This window comes from Myodes glareolus, chromosome 17 (assembly GCF_982192425.1).
Source record: "Myodes glareolus chromosome 17, mMyoGla1.1, whole genome shotgun sequence".
In the NCBI taxonomy this organism is placed as follows: Eukaryota; Metazoa; Chordata; class Mammalia; order Rodentia; family Cricetidae; genus Myodes; species Myodes glareolus.
Window position 1 is genome coordinate 38,342,068 of NC_142042.1, and position 16,628 is coordinate 38,358,695.

Genomic DNA, 16,628 nt, shown 5'->3' on the forward strand with positions numbered 1-16,628 from the left:
TTTTAAGACCAGGTTATCAGAAATAAAAGGTGAACACAAATAAAATAAAGAAGCCACTACGGGTCTGCTTATATTACGAACATGCATTGCTATTCTCACACAGAATGATGTGCATAAACATATCCCACAAATCGATCAAGCCTAAAAGAATAATATGCTCAAACATATGAGCTTATTGGAGTCATTCTATTCAACCACCACACTGGGTTGAGTTAAACCTTCTCTACTTGGAACCTTCAACCAAGTAGAGAGAAGCTGGCATAGCCATATTCCTTCCTGCCCCTCACTCTGATCTCAACTCTGACCATGCCTTCTGCTTTATCTTGGCAGTCTGCAGTTGGAATATCACATGCCAACTGCACATTGCCAAGGGTTTTCTACGTTCCATCCTTCAGCACCTGTTGGGATTTTGGAATTCGCATGGTACTGAGCCCCTGGGACTGAAGACCAGGACATACGCCTAAGGAAGCCTGTATAACAATGTCCATGGTTGCTGGGTGGAATCATGAACAAATGAAGCACTTGAGTCTGGAGGAGGAAGGCTGTCAATGCACAGTGTAACTGTGCTAAAGGAAGGGATGCTTCATCGTCAGAGCTTAGCTTAGACTCACCGACGCTTGCTTATCTTTTCCTTGTAAATGGATACCTTTGCATAGGGATAACTAAATCGACAGAAACATTCAGCAGCTGTCATACTCTTTGCTACATTTTTTAAGGGGTTGGAGAAATACATAAATTTACTCTAAGTCCTTCTTCCCAGACAGGAGTTATTTTTTCAGTGTATTACTGTTTCCACAAAGAAAAGAAAACATTGTCTTTCACAGATCTGAGTTTAATTTTACTTTTGTCTGCCTCTCACACCTGTTTGCTTTTCAAAGGACTGCGGATATTCATAAATTATCTCCAGAGGCACTCAGACTGGATTCTCTTTGCATAAGCAAGTATTGGCTTTCAACTTGTAACCTTAAATGATGTATCATGCGCTTGTCTCTTCTGAGGCTTGTGATTCTGTGTTCTATTGAGTTTGAAGAACTAGCCCTGATGCTACTTATGATAATTTGTTCTAAATACCTGACCATGGCCAAAGACTATTGATTTATTGAATGTCACAGTTCTCTATCTTTAATACAGAATAAAGCTTTTGAATTTATTTTGGAAATAAGATATTCAAACTAATGTGTTTAATAACAAAAGCTTTTCTTCGTCAGCTCTCCCCAGAGCAGCAGCAAGGACATCACACTCTCAGGCCCTCTCCCATTCCCCATAGAAAACCCAAAGTTTTGGGGAAGGGGGCCAGTAATGATATCCTAAAATGCCCTCCAGGCTCCCATGCATACTTAACTCTGTTTACTACACGCTCAGGCCACTCTGTGGATAACCACAAGTGAAAGAACTGCCTTTTAGAATGCAATGAAATAATATTCCCTTTTACCATAACCAAATGAATTCTGTATACTAGCGACAACCAGCAATATAAATCTTAAATTCAAAAACTAAAGGTTATTATTTTCTTATGTTATCAGGCAGTTGCATCCAGCAAGGTTAAAGATCCTCAGGTGAGGAGAGGCAAGGGTGTTGTGATAGTCTTTTAGAATAAATGTGCCTGCTCCATGGAGTAGAAAAGGGAAGTAAGTCAGTTCCTGATGCCGAGGGATTTTAGACGAAGCAGGAGTAAAGATAGTGAGGAATCTCATTCAAGTCATGCCCTCCTTTTCCTAACTTCCCTTTTCACTGTTTGGTCTTCTTCTTCCTCATTTCCTTGGGGAGCAGAGTGATTGATAGCCTAATCCAATGACTGTATTACAGCTGCCTCAGCGAGGACTCTTTTCCTTATCATTAGCAGTTAGCCTATGGTTAAATTCACAGCTCACTGCTTGGGACTGCCCCTGAGATTTCAAGGTCTGGCCTTTAGAAAATATTTAACATAAAACTGAAATCTTGACATACTGAGAACTCAGTTCTCTGCAAGGATTTCGTTAATTAATCCAATGTACTGTACCGGTGTTCTGTATGAGACTGTGACACGGTGAACCATTTCGGAGGCTTACAGAGATGTGTAGTCCTAAATTAGACAGCCGCTGACGTGTACCTACACTGATATTTTAGTGCAGTAGATATGCATGAATCTCTGAATATTTAAATTCAAGCTCTGACATTGACACAATACTCTCCAGTTTCACTTTCATAATAGAACCTTTTTTGGATTAATTTCAAGCTTGACATCATTTTTTATGATAAAAACATACACATACGAGGAAAGAAATTTAATAATTCATTGACATTGCTGCAAAGATAAGTTTTCATAATATGCTTGTCAGGTCTTTTAGTTTACAAAGTCAATCAAATGTTATAGGAATTGGTGCAGATATTAATTTATTTTCCTAATTTTATACACACACAGATTATCAGAGGATCTGTGATTTTGTTGACTCTTACATACTGTTTAATCATTTATCTGCAGAACAATGCTGTTTTAAAATATCTAAGAAGAGACTACAACCCTTGATCTGTACCTTAAGCCGTCACCCTTGCCCCTGTCTGTTGATGAGCTGTGAGCATCTATGGATGTGGCAGCCGAGTCTTAGAAAAAATTATGCATCTTATAACTGCTACTTGGCTGGAATGTCCATCAAGGCAAGACTGTGCCTCCAACTCTGCACTTGGCATTTCCCTCTGTGTCCTTGGTTGCCACGATGAAAACATGAACAGTGAGATTTGTGTAGGACAGGTAGCAGGCACGCTCACTGTCAAAAAATCTATTATTTGGGCTCTGATCTCCTGCATAGTCCAGGGGTTGCTAAACAGTGAGACATCTGAGCGGCAGCAAAGGAAACACAATGAAGAGGGGTGCCTTGTCAGTAGTGTGTGAGCATTTTCAAGTGAGCATTATTTAAATGAGCATATTTCTAATGGTGAGTTTCTCTGGACCAAAATGATAATTTATAATGGAAATTGTAATTCGGCATCTTTATTTCATATGCCTACCTCGAACTGCTCTGCAAATACAACTCATGCGTTTATATAACAGGGTCTTTGTAATTGGATTCGCTAAACTCTGGATACATTAATGATGTTCTCTATAAGGAAATTACAGATCACAATTTTTGTAACTCTTTTAATATAGACACGAAATGAGTGGGGTAAAGGCAAGAATAAAACAGAATGTTCTCTTTTAAATGATTGCTTATGGCAAGATCTAGTAGCATGTATTTTGCTAAATTTTATCTTTACCTATTAAATTATTTCAAACATTTTGCTGTTAAATCTTTAGCTCTTATTGATAAGGATGGTGACAATAGATAGCTTAAATTCTATGAAAGATAGTAGGCATGTTTTTCTAAAAGGCTTTCATGCATCGGTAATCATGTGATTGACACGTTAAAAAATCTAACCTTTTAATGACTACTTCCTAATAAAAAACATCAACACTGTATTTTGTGATATAATTGTGATGTAAAATATAAGTGCTAAAGTGATCTGTCAAAATCAGCTGTAGCTTGCATGTTTGAAAATAGATATTTAAAGAAAAGTATAACTAAAACTTTTGAGTTTCTTATCTATTGTATGTTTTACTACCTTACCAGATTTATACAAATAGTCATTGGGACTCCAGCAATATAAGCTTACATCTGTTATGAAACTGGATTACAATGAATTTGTGTTCATGAAGTATCTAGTGACAGAGTGGGCTCTGTTAAGTTAAAGTAATTGTAAATTATGCAAGTGAAGTCGATATTTGAATCTTGGAGTGGTGAGATGGTTCAAAGGGTGAAGGCCTGTGTTGAAAAGTCAGGGAGCTTGAGTGTGATTCCTGGGACCTACATGGTGAGAAAGAACTGACTTATTCAAGCTGTCCAAATTCATGTAAACACTCTATCATACTTGCACCTGTACACACACACACACACACACACACACACACACACACTAATTAGTGTAATAAAAATTTATTGTAAAGAAATCCAAAGCCACTATATTGTATGAGTTTTTTAAGGATCTACTATGAAACTTTTATTAATGAAATACTGTACATGCTTAGCCCTACACCATCACAAGGCTACAAATTGGTTTTAACATTTTTGTCTTGTATTTTGTTAGGTGGGTAGTTTTTATGATGAAATCTATTTATAAGTTATACAACTGTAAATTGAAGTCCACAAAGTGGAACTTCAGATGATGCATTGTTTACATGAAGACTGTAAGGAGAATCTATGAGTCTGGCCATTATCATTTTCTGAGAAAGAAACAATTGCTTCTCACATCTTCTCCAACATTCTGTCCGTGATTAGCACTTTCGGACTCTAACGTCAGACTTGAAGGCCATCTTTGATAAATCATTCAGAAATCAATAATACAAGCTTATTAGGTTTAATACCAAATACAGCGGGAGCTATTCTTTTAATTACATATACACATAGTGAAATTTCAAGCAAACATTCAAAATTTTAAAATAAGGAGTTTCTCTTTTGTGGGAAATTACAACAAAACTGGCAAACGAAACAGTTCAGAACAACGAGTCTGCTTTTAAGCTGCTTGGAAGCAAATTTCTCTAAGACTGAAGAATTATTTAAAATGCCATCTGCAGGGAGATTTAATAACTTTTCCCTAAGTGCGTGTTTACATGTGTGACAGACAACATACATTCAGGGAATGGAATGGAACAATACAGTTCTGATGAATATGCTCTTCCCCAAGAATGAACAAAGCTAAAAGCACTGGAACAGCAAAAGAAAATGTCTTCAAATAAGTAAACCCATCGAAAGAAACACAGCTACTCTTTTCCCTGCATATCTGCAAATGAGCAAAGGCTGTCCTCCAATGTCAGTTGTAAAAAAGGCATACCTTTAGCTGATGCCATGTCGGACTCATTCTTAACTGTCTTTAAGTGAAGCTTTCCCACAGGGAAGACTCTGTGTGACAATATCCCACCACAGCGGACTGACACCATTTATGCAGAGGGATGGTAGTAATCACTGAGTTGTGGCTGCATTAAGATGCTTTTATTATTTGGGGACATGATTTGAAAATGGTGAAAATTTGAAAGTAAAACCAGATAAAAATTTGAAACTAAAGTAAGAAAAAAAATTATCCACTCAAGTACAGAATTCATATAGGGCTTCTCAGAATTCATATAGGGTTTATTTCTTACATAAATAAACATCAGTGAATATTTTCTCCTTCTCAACACTTGCACACACACACACACACACACACGCACATACACACACACACACACACGCACATACACACACACACACACACACACACACACACACACACAATTTAGTTCCTTGTGTAGTATTCCATGAATTAGCTGCTATTTGATAAAACAAATTTCCTGCCTATATTGTAGAAATAAGACCATTAGTTGGTAACAACTTAGGACTATTTCCCATACTGTTCATAGAAGAGTAGAGAATAATTAATCATTAAAATCAATTATTGTCTTACATTTACTAGCTAATGATGTATATAGGGGAAGGGCTTGAGTGCCTCTGCACACTAGTGAAGGTCAGAAGACCACCGTCACCCCCAGTGGGATCTCTCCTATGATGTGGGTTCTCAGCAAGTGCCTTTACTTTCTGTACCTTCCACTTAAACACTTAAAAAGAAATACTTATAAGATGCGGAGCTTAGTCAGCTATTCTAATTTCAAGGCTATTTATTATCCTTATTGGACATGGATACTATTCTCACCGTTTGATCTTCTTCTGATCTTTAAGTCAGCCATCTGTGGACTCCTCCTACAAGCATGAATCTGGCCAAGTACTTCTCTTATGATTGGCTTTCTGTTTAGTAGGTCATTTCTTTAAGATTTTAGATTGTGTACTGGAGCCCAATCTACATTGATTGGCCCAATCTGATTTCACCCATCCAGTTTGAAGAACATGCAGGTTATAAAATCGCAAGGCATTGGACAGGTCCTCAGAATGAGGTATTAAAGCTCTTTCCAAATATATTTTAATCTGCAGCAAGTAGAGGTTCGGTTCCTATAGGTTTACTGACTTGTTTTATTTAAGAAATGCACCTTCTTCAGAGAATGAATGCACCAACTTCAAAGGGTTTTGACATGTGCTACAGTGAAAACAAAATTCACACATTTTACACGCATGCTCATCATACATGAACAACTGACATAGAAATTTGACCAGACAACACTTACTACAACTCCATGTAAAGCATTACAGAAATTCCAACATTTCGTTCCATTTTACTTTTTAATTTGATTTTATTTATTAAAATGTTGATTGCAAGGGCCAGAGAGGTGAGTTGGTCCTCTTTCAGAAGACCTTAGTTCATTTCCCAGCACCCAAGTCAGGAGGCTCACAAATGCCAATAACTCCAGCTTCATGGGGTCCTGTACCTCCGACTTTATGGTTACTGCACTCAGGAGCACAACTTCATACACAGACACAAACATACAGATATGCATATTTAAAAATAAATGTTAAAATATGTTGGTTGCAATTCCTTAAACTTAATTCTATAGCACATACATGATCAGAAAACAATATTTGAAAACCAGGGCAATAGAATCTGGAATAATAATATGAGAAACAACTCAATATGATTGGCATTCCTTAGCTGAGATCATCTTCCCAAAGGGCATTACTGCCCTTTTTGTTACCTAAATGGAACATCTATACTACAGCTCCTAGTTCCAAGGCCCAGGGATCACTGCAGAAAGGGTTAAGAGCCAGAGGCGGTAACTAACAACTATGAGGAAACAGGGTCTTCTTGACACAGTAAGGCGACTGCATATATGAATTTATAGTGTTTACAAAAGTGTGCATAAAACCTCTGCGAGCCAGAGGCAGACCAAATTCCAACACGGAGAGGCTGAGTGGCCAAGAAAGCCTACTCCATACAATAGCCAAGGAGCTATTGACAGTTGTAAGCTGCTGGGAGAAGGAGCGTCAGTTTTCTCTAAGAGTTAAACCACTGGTAAGTGGACCCTGATCCAGTGGAAGACCATAACTTTAGGGAGTACTGATCAGCATAAATGGGTCTTGATAGATTAAAATGCAAACAATAACAAAACGAAACAATGAAAACAAAACTCCACAAAGTTGTCTGGACTGGGGATGGGGTGGATTTTGGAACAGTTGGGAGAGGATGAATATGATCAAAATACATTATACAAAATTTGCAAAGAGGTAATAAAATTAAATTAAAAAGTACTGAAATATGGTCTGAAAAGGTGGCTCAGCACACCTATATTGCTTTTTTGTTTGTTTGTTTGTGACAGAATTTCTCTGCATAATAGCCCTGACTGTCCTGGAACTTGCTTTGTAGACCAGACTGGCCTGGAACTCACAGAGATCCACCTGCCTCTGCCTTCTGAGTGCTGGGATTACAGGCGTGTGCCACCACTGCCTGGCATTAAATTGCTTTTGCAGAACCACTGAGCGGTCTGAACGCCTACATCTGGAGGCTCCCAACCACATCAACTCCAGTTCCTGGGAATCAGACAAACTTTTCTAAATTCTGCAGGCACCTACACTCACTTGAATAAATCCACACTTACATACCCATAATAAGTAAATAAAGCATAAAACATCTTTTTTAAGGTAATGTAGATTTAAAACTCCAGATTAGTATTCTTTGTTAACATATAAAATAAAATCTACCCCGTATCTGCAAATAAATAAATAAATAAATAAAGGAATGTAGAAATACACCATGTATATAATATAATTTCTCTTGATAATGATATTTCTCTTCTTTGACACATAACTTCTATATCCAAAGCCAGAAAGAGTATTTTGAAGAAAATAGAAAGCTTGAATAATGAACTGGAAAAAACACTGAAAGCATCCTTCTCCGGCAGTCTAGACATTTGCTGTCAGGTGACCACTCCAAACAATTACTCGGCTTCTCTTAAAATAATCCCAACTCAAATAGTTGTAAAAACTGGCAGCTCAAGGTTCTGAGAAAGCCCTTGGGATGATATTAACCATGTATGGCAACCATTGTTTTTAATCTTGTAAAAAATATTTATTTTATTTTGTGTGGTTTTCTACACTGGACCAGACTTTGAAGTTCTGACAACCATATTGAAGAGAGTAGCAAAAGCATTTCGCTGAAATTTGAAACCTGTGTTATTAGCAGTTTTACAAGGCTAGGTTTTGTATGATGTATGCTGAAGGTACTTTGCCATAGCCCTTGCTTCTACCCTAGAACATCTTATTGCCAGTTTAAGCTGCTTTTCTGGTCCTATTCCATTTAAACTACAGCAAGTATTTCTTTAAAGGGAAAGATTGCATTGGTTTTGTCCACGTGGAGAAAGGTTATTTTCAAAACAGATTGTATAGTGCGGGTGAATTTAATATAAAACATATTAGAAATGAGGGACAGCCCCTTAAAAATGTGAGGGACATTTTGTTGTTTAAAATGAAAGTTCCAACACCAGCTTAGCTGAGCTTACAGCCCAAGCGAATTTTTATATATGTATTTATAAATCTCCGAAATGGAGTTTTCCTGGAAATGTTAACAGGCCCTGAGGTACAGCTTGTGTTCAATGTATGTATGATAAAGACTGAAACATGAGAGACTCGTTCTAATGCTGCAATTTCAAAGTTTTATTAGACTGAGTTATAGCAAGCGAAAATATTCAGAAATTGCAGCTTAAATGAGAAAACGTGAATGGTGTTACTTATATAAAATACTGCCTCAATAGTTCTTCTATTAATTTTTAATGCTCAGCACCCTCTGTGACCTCCTTCATTCTCTTGCTGTCAACATGACAGGCTGGAAAACAATTGAAATGAGCTGACAGAAAAAGTAGCAAACGTCAAGGCCCAACTGCAGAGCCTCTTGTCTCTTTCCAGGACCCTTGCTAACACAGACTGTGCTATTACACATTAGAGTAAGAGTTAAGACCCTGTTTGATGGCTCAGGGGCTGCTTGTCTGTTCCCTCCTTCAGACATGGTGTCCTGAGCTTTCAGTTATAAGCGCAATGTAGCCCCATGTTCCTGTGGTTTTACCTTGGCTCGTGGACATCGTAGACTTCTTCAGCATAGAGAAAGCTTTGGTTGCCAGTACTGACCCTTCCAAAAGTGCACTTTGGCCTGATTCAGTAGTGCCTTTCTTGAACAGAGGGGCACCATTGCTTTATGTATATTTACCCCTTTCTCTATCACCAAGGAAACTAACGCCCATATCAGCACAGTCAAGAACCTCAAGGCATTGTTTTTGCAAGGCCAAGTTCATGTTGTCACAGCAACAGAGTGTGGAGGGCAACAGGACCAGAATGAACCTTGGAAGTAAACTTCTCTCTTTATTTCAAATTCAAGTATAAGAGGGTGAGAAAGAACAAGCAATAGCGTGAGGTCAGCCCTGTGTCTCATCCGCTGAAGCTAAATGCTGAGCTTTAGTGGGTAGCTCCGAGTTGTGAAAACAGGATGTTTTAAAGATAATGGATAATATTAAGAGTCTAAGAAGGATGCAAACGGATTTGAGACTATCAGAAAGGTTTTATAATTGAGGTACTTTTTCTCTCAAGAGGCCTTGGTGTTAGCTTTCACCAATAAGGAACAATGGGGCTGTGATATTGAAAAACTCCAAGGAAAGTGGAAGTCAGAGGAGAAGGAAATCAACATGGCCATTTTCTGGTCCTCTCTCATCGCACCCAATAGTAACTGTCACCTCATAGTGAATTTGTGCCACCAGAACAGTTAAGAAAATGACCAATAATGAGTTACATCAGAATCTCAGATCATAAAACACAAGACGCTCTTGCTTGCCCCCCCCCCCATGTCTTGACTTCCAGCAATGTCTAATGAAGCAAAATGCAAGGAAAGATGAAAACCCACCTGATACCCCTCCGTATGTGGTTCTCTTCCCAAGGCCCACGGCAGGCCAGGGTGTGCCATCGGCTCTCAGTCCCATCAGGCCCGAGACAGTGTTGGTGGCTGTGACAGCATCTGCACCACCTGTGAAAAACCATGTGACCATTTCTCTTTAGATCTTGAAGAGAGGATAGATGAAACCTATTCAGGTCCATGCAACCTTAAAATTCCTTCCCCAAAACGTCTGCCTTCATTTGACTGTTCCAGGTATGCTTAAGTGTTAGATTTTTTTTTCTTAAAGCCGGGCAGTGGTGGCACACGCCTTTAATCCCAGCAAGACGGAAGCAGAGGCAAGTGGATCTCTGTGAGCTCCAGGCTAGCGTGGCCTACAAAGAGAGCTCTAGTACAGCCAGAGCTACTGAAATAAATCCTGTCTCAACCAAACAACAACAACTTAGATGTTTTTTAAAGTTTTAATTATCATGAATTCAATCTCTTAATCATTAGATGAAAATATCAATGTCAAGGGCTTCCAACCAGTGCAAATTTCTGGGTAATTTACAGTGTCTTTGCAAATTAAAGTGTGTAAGACATTGGGCTTCATCTTCACAAATGCAAGGGACACAAAAGTAAATTTAGTGTGGATGAAGCTGTATCACAGATGCAAAAGCCATCACTAAGCCAGTACATGCTGGGGCTCTCAACTTTTGAGTTCTCTGCTAGGACTATAGATTGTTTCATATTTCAAGCATACTAAGATGTCTACAATGTGATTCTGTGTTTCATAACTGGGTATATGTCGTGCATTGGTAAAACCAAGTGGTCTATGTAATATATTTCTTAAAAGTACAGGCTCACAGATGTGTGTGGAAGAGATCTGTTTCAGCACGTCTGCACCATTGGGGCAGCATTAGTAACAGGTGAATCAATGTAACGCCAGCTCTTACCTTCCTTCGCTGCTCTTGCGATGCTTACAATATCGGTGACATTTGGGGTCAACTTGGCAAAAAATGGAACCCGAACAGCTTGCCTAACCCAGCGACAGATGTTGCGCACCAGCTCTGGATCCTGTTCAAATAGGTCAATTAAATATAGAACCTAATTAAAGAGTTGTGATGAAAATTTGCCCCAAAACAATATCAAAGCTGGGCATGCACAAGATGAGTGGAGGGCACCAAAACCTACATGATACATTTCTCAGACTCCTCCTCGGCATGACTCCTAAGTGCTTTAGGAAGCTAAGGCAGGCATACTTCAGGTGCACTTTGAAGTCATTCTGGAAAGGTTAAAGCCCTTAAGGGAGTCTTTGTAAAATACAATTATGAAGAAGCAAATGCAGGAAAAGTTTCTCATTTTCAGTAAACGAAACCAGAAACACAATGTTTATAGGAAACATTATAAAATTTTTAGTATTTTCATTGTTGGATGCCTAAAAATTTTTTTGGACTACGAATGGTATCCAATGTGAAGTGTGCTGTTTTTACTAGAAAAGACAGATTCTTGTTGGAGAATATTCAAAAGAAACTTTGGGACTTAATCATCGTTCTGGATGTAATTTGTACTCATGATAAAATGGGTTCTCAGCCCTGGCTTGCACATGACCGGCACAGTGATGCTAGCTTACTTTTCTAGGTGTTACTAAGATAAGCAAAGTCTCTCCAAAGTCTCTATTTTCTTTTATTTGAAAAAAAAAAATAGATCAAAATGAAAAAAACTCAAAATTTTCCTTTTTGAAAGTGAGAAATATTCTCTCATTTAAAATTTTTCCTACGCCCATTTCATGCGACTTTCCATGCATTTATTTTGTCATGGGACAAGTTCATGTACAGGAAGACACCCATCCTCACCATTGAAGCAACTTTTCCGTTACAATGCCCTTGATTAAAATAACTTTATTATTATTACTTGTTTGAGTGAAAAATTTATTCTGATCGATTCTAATAATGTGCTTTAAAACTGCAAAAGCAATTCATTATCAAACTTGTTAATTTTATCTTAACAAGTTAAATTTTTTTGATAAAAGAAAACCCAAAAAATACAGATACATATTTAACTTATAAAGTAGCCACCAAATATCTCATTTGTAATTAGTGTTTTATGTGTAAAAAAAAAAACCCATTGTTTTGGTATTTTAACCTTTTGGGTTTGTTTAAGATGAAATTTCTAATGTTACAACCTTTAAAGAACCTTTTCACTTGATTTTAGCAAGCTTTCATTTGCCATCCTGTACTTCTCTGAAAGTTATCTGTTTCTATGCAGAGATACTACAGCGAGGTCATTTCTGTTGATTGTTATTTCACTTGAACCAAACTCAAGACTTTCAACAAGAAATCTTTGGCTTGGCTTGTTCACTTTTCAGAACAGTAATTTCTTCATTAAACATAAATATTAAAAAGCACTATATGGAATGCTCTGTGGGGCATACGGTGCATTATGAATAGTAAAATCGGGAGACTTAGCTGTACAAATTCTAACTCATGAAAATGGAGATATGCCCTGGCCCATGCAATGTTCATGAAATATTTATGGCGATTGCATTGGTATTGTGATGGCAGTGCATCCCCGAGACTTTCATTTCTAAGTTATGAATTTCCATGGGACTTAGCTTAGAAATGACAGTAACTCCAGATGATATGAATTGCATGTCCTCTGTGAAAGTGCTCTTTAAAGTAGAATTGGATAATAATTTAAAGATCACTTGAATAGCCTAATATATAGAAGGTACCCTGGTATGAATTACAAAAACATATTTTAAACTGTATTCGGTTCCAATAGCGTAAACACTAATAACGTGTTAGAACTTCTATGTGACTTTTAATACTATTGACCACCATGTATTTATAATTTACTTTGAATATTTGTCAGAGATTGGTTTTGTTTTTTGTTTCATTTAAGGTAGATTACTTTAAGTAAGTATTTGGTATTCATTTCTTATGAATTTGGAATTTGTTTGGAGTTTTTTTAGTGTTCTAAAGACATACAGCTCATTTATAAGTGTGATCATTGAATAATTGTCCTTGTTTTTGAGACAACATGATTTGACCTTCCTATAGTTCTGCGAGGTTGCTGCACGCAGACACATTTCTTTTAATCTTCAGATCTCAACCGAGTCAGCAAGGAGTAAACACCATAGTTAGATAAAATTGAAAACGAGTGCTTGATGTGGGAGTTCCTTCAGCTCCTTCAGCCAATCACCGCTGAGTTACCAGCCCATTGGGGCGTGGTCTCTCTCCCTTTAAAAAAAGCAGCGGCTGTCCTCCACTCTGTCTTTGTCTTCCAGCTCCGTTTCCGGCCCCTGGACTCCTTTCCTGTTCGCGTGGAGGGGCTGTTGTCTGGGACGGTAATCTGTAAGTTTTTTCCCCTTTGAATAAATAACCATTCTATTAATCATAATTCCAAACTGGTGTGGGATTGTCTGTGACTTACGCCTTCATCTGGCGCCCCACGTTTGGTTGTAGAACCCCCCCTTCCCCCCCATTCAACTGCTTGCTACCAGCTCTGCTAGTCACGAGACCTCCCTCAGCTGCGGCCTGTGCCCTGTATGTGGAGCCAGCAGTTCAATTAAACCCCACGCCTCCCAAGCTTCACAGGCTCGGGACAGTCTCTGCAAGCCTGGTTTGCTCTTTTCTGAGTTGTTTTTAAATTTCCCTTGTAAGTGCGGTGCTTTAGTGGCGTGAATCAGAACGACTCGGTCACGTGGAGGCATACGCGGCTTCCGGGTTGCTCTTTTCTACCCCTGGATTCTGGGTTTCTGGTTCCGTGCATGGAATTGATTTAATTAAACTTTCTTTCTTGAGCAACTTATATTTCCTAGTTTTTAACAAATACTAAGGCAGACACTGAAACAGGACCTGTTTAAGTCACCTTTGCAGTGGTTCTAGTCGCAACTTGGCAACAGCGCCGCCAACTAGACAAGAGGTAATATGGCAGTTTTTGTTTCCAACGCCAATTTTACTGTTTTCTTTATTAATACAATGGATTATGTCATGCAAGGTTTATATGACTATGGGAATATATTAATTTACTTGTTACTAGGTTTCAGTTTTCTTTTCAATATTTTATCATTAAGAAAGATACGATTTTTACAGACTAATATTGAACAACTAGTTGAAAGGATTAAAATTATTGAAAATCAGGGGTTATCTGAACAAGTGGATACTATGATAGACAAAATTGACTCCATGTCCAAGGGTACTAGGAAGTTACCTGAAAGGGTACAGGCTGTTGAATTTGACGTTCAGATGTTACCACAAAGTTTTGATAAGGTAACAGATAGAATGAACCTCCAGAATGGGAACCAAAAAACTGATACCTTAGTGAAATTACTAGAAACACGGGTAGGTCAGGAGATTCAGGATTTAAGGGATACAATGATAAAAAGATTAGAAATGATTGAAGAAACTATTGGAGCTGGTGAACAGAGTAAGAAGGCACAAGGACAGGATACAATGCCACCACCAGCTGTTAGAACTGGCTTACCCAGGGTCCTAACAACATACCCTGTAATTTATTCTGACAAAGGGTTAACTTCCAAAGGCTCAAAGGGAGTTAAAGAAGCTAGATGGACACCAATAGCAATGAATGATTTAAAAGAAATTAAGCAAGCTGTCGTTAATTTTGGCTTGCACTCTGCATTTGTTAAGGAAATGATAAGGACTTGGGCTTCTAATGTCAGAGCTACCCCCCATGATTTCTCTCAGCTAGTGTCTGCAGTTTTAGATGATGGGCCTTCCTTGATGTTTGGAATTTATTTCAGAGAAGAATCCAAACATATGGAACAGCAAGGAAGAGCAAAAGGTGTGGAGGTTTCCCAAGATCAAATTCTTGGTGTAGGAGCATATGCTGATCCACAGGTCCAAGCTCTTTATGATGAAGAAGTGCTGTCCTTATGTCACAAAGCAGCCTTGAATGCTTTGAATAGAATACAAGATCCAGCAAAAAGGGTCGAATCATATACCAGGGTTAGGCAGGGACAGAGAGAACCCTTTACTGACTTTGTGCAAAGATTAATTAAGGCTCTGGACATAGGGGTAACAGACCCAGAAGCTAGACGAATACTTCTTGAATCTTTAGCTTTTGAAAATGCAAATACTGAATGTAAAAAGATAATTGGGCCTTTAAGATCTAGATCAGCACCAATGGAAGAATGGATACAGCATACAATGAATGTTGAGATGTTTAGCTATAATGATGAATCCTGGGTAGGAGAAGCGATTTCCAAAGCTATGAGGAGACATCAAACTACCAGGTGTTTTAATTGTAGTAAATTAGGACATCTGAAAAGGGATTGCAGGCAAAGAAATCCTAGGAATAATATCTCCTCTGGGAATGACAAAAGTAGGAGATCTCAGCCTTCAGGTATATGCAGGAGATGCGGTAAAGGCCGACATTGGTCCAACGAATGCAGGTCAACAACAGACAGACAAGGCAACCCGATACCATCGGGAAACTCCTTGAGGGGCCTCTCGCAGGCCCCCAAGCCAAAAGTGGCCCAGTCATTCCCAGTTACAGTCGAAAATGTGTCTCACCAAGAAAATTAAAAACTCCAATGTCTGCCGTAAAAAGTAATACTGGTCTAAATGATGAATTACATGTGGAGAATGAGTCAAAAAATTCAGGAGGACAGAGTAAACGTATATTTTGGCAAACGTATATTAACGATCAAAGACCAAAGCTAAGAGTCTGTATAAATGGCATTTTTATTGAAGGCTTATTAGACACAGGTGCGGATGTAAGTATCATTACTCCAGAATCCTGGCATCCGAATTGGCCTCTTCATGAGGTAGATGTTCAGTTCCTGGGAATTGGAACCCTATCTCGTGTAAAACAAAGCACAAGATGGGTGGAATGCATAGGGCCTGAAGGGCAAATAGGAAGATTAAGGCCATATATAGCAAATATTGCAATAAATTTATGGGGCCGTGACCTGCTACAGCAATGGAATACCCAGATTAACATTCCTGTAGTTTCAGGAACTCACAATTCTGGGAAGGATATAATGAGGTATTATGGAAAAAGGTCACCAGCCATTCAGGCTGTACAAGAACACACAGCCAATAGCAAACCTTTAGAGGTACCAACAGCCCTACCTTTAAAATGGCTAACTGAGAAGCCAATATGGATCAAGCAGTGGCCTCTAGCTGAAGATAAGTTACAGGCTTTGGAACAGCTGGTACAAGAGCAACTAGATGCTAACCATATTGAAGAATCAACCAGCCCTTGGAATTCTCCTGTGTTTGTTGTAAAAAAGAAATCTGGTAAATGGAGAATGGTGACAGATCTAAGAGCTGTCAACAAGGTAATTCAGCCTATGGGTCCGCTACAATCTGGAATTCCTTTGCCTTCTCTATTACCGAGAGGATGGCCTCTTATAGTTATTGATTTGAAAGATTGTTTTTTCACTATACCTTTGCAAAAAATGGATAGAGAAAAATTTGCCTTCACAGTGCCTACTTATAATAATTCTCAGCCTACTAGGAGATATCAATGGACTGTCCTCCCACAGGGGATGCTCAATAGTCCCACATTGTGTCAATATTTTGTTAATAAGCCACTGGAAATAATTCGTAAGCAATTTCCCAAGTCCATAATTTATCATTACATGGATGACATTTTATTATCTGATTCAAATAAAGATATTTTGGAAAGTATGTTTGAAGAAGTAAAGAAAGTCTTGCCTAGGTGGGGATTACAAATTGCCCCTGAAAAGATTCAAAGAGGAGATTCTATTAACTACCTAGGCTACAGAATAGGGTTAGAAAAAATTCGAACACAAAAGGCACAAATTAGGAGAGACCGGTTACGGACTCTTAATGACTTCCAAAGATTGTTAGGAG

General features: G+C 38.4%; 1 protein-coding gene across 1 annotated transcript in view; it reads right to left on the reverse strand.

Annotated features, from left to right (window-relative positions):
* Dpyd (dihydropyrimidine dehydrogenase) overlaps positions 1-16,628 on the reverse strand; it is an 801,706-nt gene that overhangs the window by 208,710 nt on the left and 576,368 nt on the right. The window contains exons 17-18 of the mRNA XM_087897615.1: positions 10,740-10,860; positions 9,817-9,936 (exon numbers count right to left, since the gene is read on the reverse strand). Coding sequence (XP_087753741.1) covers positions 9,817-9,936; positions 10,740-10,860 — 241 coding nt within the window. The remainder of the gene's footprint in view (positions 1-9,816; positions 9,937-10,739; positions 10,861-16,628) is intronic.